The sequence below is a fragment of the Ahaetulla prasina genome, chromosome 1 (genome assembly GCF_028640845.1).
Source record: "Ahaetulla prasina isolate Xishuangbanna chromosome 1, ASM2864084v1, whole genome shotgun sequence".
NCBI classification, from domain to species: Eukaryota; Metazoa; Chordata; class Lepidosauria; order Squamata; family Colubridae; genus Ahaetulla; species Ahaetulla prasina.
The window spans coordinates 4,541,501-4,547,500 of NC_080539.1; the positions used below are offsets into that span (position 1 = coordinate 4,541,501).

The following is a 6,000-nucleotide window of genomic DNA, read 5'->3' on the forward strand; positions in this document are numbered from 1 at the left end:
TGAAATCCAAATTTTTTCCCTATCGGTTCTGTGGGCGTGGCTTGGTGGGCGTGGCAGGGGAAGGATATTGCAAAATCTCCATTCGACTCCACTCTGGGGCCAGCCAGAGATGGTATTTGCCGGTTCTCCGAACTACTCAAAATTTCCGCTACCGGTTCTCCAGAACCTATTAGAACCTGCTGGATTTCACCCCTGCATCAACCCCTAGGAGACAATGAGTTCTAGTCCCATCTTAGACCTGAAAGCCAGCTGGATGACTTTGGACCAATTGCCAGGAGACTGTGAATTCTAGTTCTGCTTTAGGCATGAAAGCCGCCTGGCTGACTTTGGACCAATTACCAGGAGACTGTGAGTTCTAGTCCTCCTTTAGGCTTAAAGCTACCTGGCTGACTTTGGACCAATTACCAGGAGACTGTTAGTTTTAGTCCTCCTTTAGGCATGAAAGCCAGCTGGATGACTTTGGACCAGTTGCCAGGAGACTGTGAATTCTAGATCTGCTTTAGGCATGAAAGCTGCCTGGCTGACTTTGGACCAATTACCAGGAGACTGTGAGTTCTAGTCCTCCTTTAGGCATGAAAGCTACCTGGCTGACTTTGGACCAGGGGTGAAATCCAAATTTTTTCCCTACCGGTTCTGTGGGCGTGGCTTGGTGGGCGTGGCAGGGGAAGGATATTGTAAAATCTCCATTCCCACCCCACTCTGGGGCCAGCCAGAGATGGTATTTGCCGGTTCTCCGAACTACTCAAAATTTCCGCTACTGGTTCTCCAGAACCTATTAGAACCTGCTGGATTTCACCCCTGCATCAACCCCTAGGAGACAGTGAGTTCTAGTCCCATCTTAGACCTGAAAGCCAGCTGGATGACTTTGGACCAATTGCCAGGAGACCGTGAATTCTAGTTCTGCTTTAGGCATGAAAGCTACCTGGCTGACTTTGGACCAATTACCAGGAGACTGTGAGTTCTAGTCCTCCTTTAGGCATGAAAGCTACCTGGCTGACTTTGGACCAATTACCAGGAGACTGTGAGTTCTAGTCCTCCTTTAGGCATGAAAGCCAGCTGGGTGACTTTGAACCAGTTCCTCTCTCTCCACCCAACCACCTCACAGGCTTTTTGTTGTGGGGAAAATAAGAGGAGGGAGGTGTGTTGGATATGTTTGCGGTCCTGAGTTATTTGTAAAAACAATAGGTGGGATACAAATAAATAATATAATAATATGGCAACAGCAATGACCAAGAATTGCATCCTTGACATGATACAATCGCAGTTTAGTCTAACAATTATCCTAAGTTGTGATAGTTTAAAGTAAGTCAGCTTGTGACTGATCCGAATTTAAGACTTCTTTTTTTTTGTGGGTCCTAACGCCAGCGTGTGATTTTAAAAGTCATGATGTTGTTTTTGTTTTGTTTTGTTTTGTTGGTTTATATTTCGTGTTTCTTCACCGCCCATCTCCCTCCAATATTAAGATTTGTTTCCTGGGATGGGAATTGCACCAAATTCCAATTCTGTTATGTTCTCTTGGTTGTGTTTTATTCCACCCCTTGATAAATGCATAATAATATCTCAAATAATAAATCAAGATTTAATCACAATAGTTTATGTTATTTATCAAGGGGTGGCACAAATGAAACATGACAAAGAAAATATTGTTTTAGCAATCGCTGATCAATCTTAGCTCTTCCGTCGCGTGAAATAAATGGGTGATTGTTGGCTTCATGATTATTTTATTCCCTGCTCAACAGAAAAAATAGTTGGGTATTTGGATATCATGCAGAAGCTCCAAAACTTTTTCGTAAGGCAAATTGCCACATCATTTTTCAAACTCCTCTCATGCTATGGTCTGACAATGTCTGTGGAATTCCAAATTCTGTCTGTCTATTTATCTATTTATCTTTCTCTCTCTCTATCCATTACTTTTTTCCCTTTCTTTCTTTCTTTTTTCTTTCTTTCTTTCTTTCTTTCTTTCTTTCTTCTCTCTCTCTCTCTTTCTCTTTCTTCTATTCTCTTTCCAGCTTATCTATCTCCTATCTAGAAATCCATCCACCCATCATTATCTCCGTCTCTCTATCCTTCTGCCTCTCTGTCTATATATCAATCCTTACCTATCTCCTATTTGTCTATTTCTATCTCTCTTGTTCTTTCTCTATATTTCTATCTATCTACCTATCCATCTTTCCTACCTACCTCTCTATCTGTCTGTCTGTCTGTCTGTCTATCTATCTATCTATCCTATCCATCCATCTATCATCTATCTATTCTATCCATCATCTATCTATCTATCTATCCTATCCTATCCATCCACCTATCATCTATCTATTCTATCCATCATATCTATCCATCATCTATCTATCTATCTATCTATCTATCTATCTATCTATCTATCTATCTATCTATCCTATCCTATCCTATCCTATCCATCCATCATCCATCCATCCATCCATCATATCTATCTATCTACCTATCTATCTATCCTATCCTATCCTATACATCCATCATTCATCCATCCATCATATCTATCCATCCATCATATCTATCTATCTATCTATCTATCTATCTATCTATCTATCTATCTATCTATCTATCTATCTATCTATCTATCTATCTCTATCATCTATCTATTCTATTCATCATCCATCCATCCATCATCCATCCATCCATCCATCCATCCATCCATCCATCCATCTATCTATCTATCTATCTATCTATCTATCTATCTATCTATCTATCTATCTATCTCTATCATCTATCTATTCTATTCATCATCCATCCATCCATCCATCCATCTATCTATCTATTCTATCCATCCATCATCCATCCATTCATCTATCATATCTATCTATCTATCTATCTATCTATCTATCTATCTATCTATCTATCTATCTATCTATCTATCTATCTATCTATCTATCTATCTATCTATCTATCTATTGTATCTATCTATCTATCTATCTATCTATCTATCTATCTATCTATCTATCTATCTATCTATCATCTATCTATTCTATCCATCCATCCATCATCCATCCATCATCTATCTATCTATCTATCTATCTATCTATCTATCTATCTTTCTTTCTTTCTTTCTTTCTTTCTTTCTTTCTTTCTTTCTTTCTTTCTTTCTATCATCTCTTAAAGAAACAATCCATTTTATTTTCATTAACCTTTGCTTTTATTCGTGTGAGATCTTTGAAGTCCTTGCTGCAGCTTTCGTGGATGTGAACAAAAAAAATGTATGAAAACTATAACAAAGAACAAAGAAACAGGAATTAGCAAGACTTTAGGTCCTCAGCTAAAGGCCCCACATAGTGAAAGTTTGACTCTCAAACGCTACCACTTGGCACCCTCTTTGCAGGCGAGACCCCCCTGGCGTTAGCAGCCTGCACCAACCAGCCGGACATCGTCCAGCTCTTGATGGAGAACAGCAAGACGGACATCATGTCTCAGGATGCGCGAGGGAACAACATCCTCCACGCCTTGGTGACCGTGGCGGAAGACTTTAAGACCCAAAATGACTTTGTCCGGCGGATGTACGACGCCATCCTCTTGAAAAGCAGAAGCCGGGAATTGGAGATGATGAAGAACAAAGATGGTTTAACGCCTCTGCAGCTAGCAGCCAAAACAGGGAAATTAGAGGTAGGCCAGAAGTGGTACTCAGCCGGTTCAGACCAGTTCGCCCGAACCCGTAGCGGAGATCGCAGTGCTATGCCATCCTATTTAGCCACATTTTTGAGGCCGGGTGCACGAGTGGAGGCATGTCTATGAGCAAAGCGCACGCGTGCAACGTGCCCATGTGCACCAAGCGAGCACGCAGGCGGCGAACCGGTGGTAACAATATCTGCAACCCACCACTGAGGTAGACCTATCTATGGGTTCATTTAGTGACCGTTCAAAGTCAGAGCGGCACTGAAAAAAGCGACTTATGACCGCGTTTCAAAGTTACGACCTTTGCAGCATCCCCATGGTCATGTGATCAAAAAATCAGATGCTTGGCAACTGATTCGTACTTATGACGGTCGCTGTGTCCCAGGTCACGTGTTCCCCTTTTGTGACCTTTTGACAAGCAAACTCAATGGGGAAGCCAGATTTGCTTAACAACCAGGTTACTAACTTACCAACTGTGGCGATACACTTAGCAACTTATGACAATTTTTCACACATATGACCACTGCAGCGTCCCCATGGTCATGTGATCAAAAAATCAGATGCTTGGCAACTGACTTATGACGGTCGCTGTGTCCGAGGTCACATGTTCCTTTTTTGTGACCTTCTGACAAGCAAACTCAATGGGGAAGCCAGATTCGCTTAACAACCGGGTTAGTAACTTAACAAATGCAATGATTCACTTAGTAACAGTGGCCAGAAAAGTCGTAAAATGGGGCAAAACTCCCTTAACAAATGTTTCACCTAGCAACATAAATTTTGGCTCCACTATGGTTGTAACTCAGGGATTACCTGTATCTACAAGTAGTCCATAACTTACAACCATTCATTTAGTAACTTTTTGAAGTTACAACATCAGTGAAAAAAAGTGATTTACGACCAGTCCTCACATTTACGACGGTTGCAGCATCCCCCTGGTTGTGTGATCAAAATTCGGGCACTCGGCAACCGGTTCACACGATGGTGGCTGCATCCCGGGGTCATATGATCACTATTTGTGACCTTCCCAGGTGGCTGGATTCACTTAGCGACCGTGAGATTTTCTACACAACTGCAGTGATTTGCTTAACAACCGTGGCAAAAAGGTCAGCAAATCAGGGATGTAAATACATACTGGTTGCCAAGTGCCAAAATTTTGATCACATGACCACGGGGATGCTATGTCAGTTGTAAGTGTGAGGACTGGTTGTTTTTTCCCATGCCATTATAACTTTGAAATGTTGCTAAATGAATGGATCTAAGTCGAAGACTAACTCTGTTCAATTAAGATTTACATATAGCTTCCTGGCCCAGGAAGAAGGAGATATATATATATGGTACAAAGCTGAAGCCTGAAGATGATGAATGAGACTTCGTCGAAATGTCGCCAAGACACTTCTAATTTTACACGGGAGAAAACTCGAAAAACCAAAGACCTATATATATGTGTGTGTGTGTGTGTGTGTGTGTGTGTGTGTGTGTGTAGGTCTTTGGTTATTCGGGTTTTCTCCCGCGTAAAATTGGAAGTATCTTGGCGACGTTTCGACGAAGTCTCATTCATCATCTTCAGGCTTCAGCTTCGTGCTTCTGGGAGCAGTGTGTGATTGCAGCTGTTTCTTCCTTTTTAACTGCTAGTGGGGGTTTGAACTGATTGGGTGGGAGCTTGGCTGTGCTCTGATTGGATGGGGGTTTTTTTGTGCTCTGATTGGCTGGGGGTGTGTCCTGTTTGGGTGGGGGCTTGGTTGTGCTCAGTTTAATGTGAGTTGCAGGGGGATTTGAGCTGGTGAGTTGCATTGCTGTTGTTTGGCTGGTAGGCGGGAGGATGATACCTCCCGCCTATCAGCCATTTGGAAACCCGCCCTTATTGACAAACGAGTCCCTAACACAAGGAATGACACCAGACCCACATTCACGAGGTCCACACAGGATGTCACCACCACACATCCACCCAGAAAGCAGACCCAAGTCCACACTAATCATGAAGCACGACCAAGGACCAGAAGCCAGACTGCAGCTGCAACATTAGCCATTTCAAACCCCTCCAATCCATACATACAGCAGACAGACACCCACTATGAATAGCTATGAATAGGGGCAGGAATAGCTCAGGCTGGTAAAGCCTGTTATTAAGAACACAGTAGCCTGCAATTACTGCAGGTTCAAGCCCGGCCCAAGGTTGACTCAGCCTTCCATCCTTTATAAGGTAGGTAAAATGAGGACCCAGATTGTTGGGGGGGGCAATAAGTTGACTTTGTAAAAATATACAAATAGAATGAGACTATTGCCTTATACATTGTAAGCCGCCCTGAGTCTTCGGAGAAGGGCGTGGTATAAATGTAAACAAAAAAAAATATGAAGATGTAG

General features: G+C 42.4%; 1 protein-coding gene across 1 annotated transcript in view; it reads left to right on the top strand.

Annotated features, from left to right (window-relative positions):
• Positions 1-6,000, top strand: part of TRPV3 (transient receptor potential cation channel subfamily V member 3) — an 86,871-nt gene that overhangs the window by 46,755 nt on the left and 34,116 nt on the right. The window contains exon 9 of the mRNA XM_058164005.1: positions 3,350-3,630. Coding sequence (XP_058019988.1) covers positions 3,350-3,630 — 281 coding nt within the window. The remainder of the gene's footprint in view (positions 1-3,349; positions 3,631-6,000) is intronic.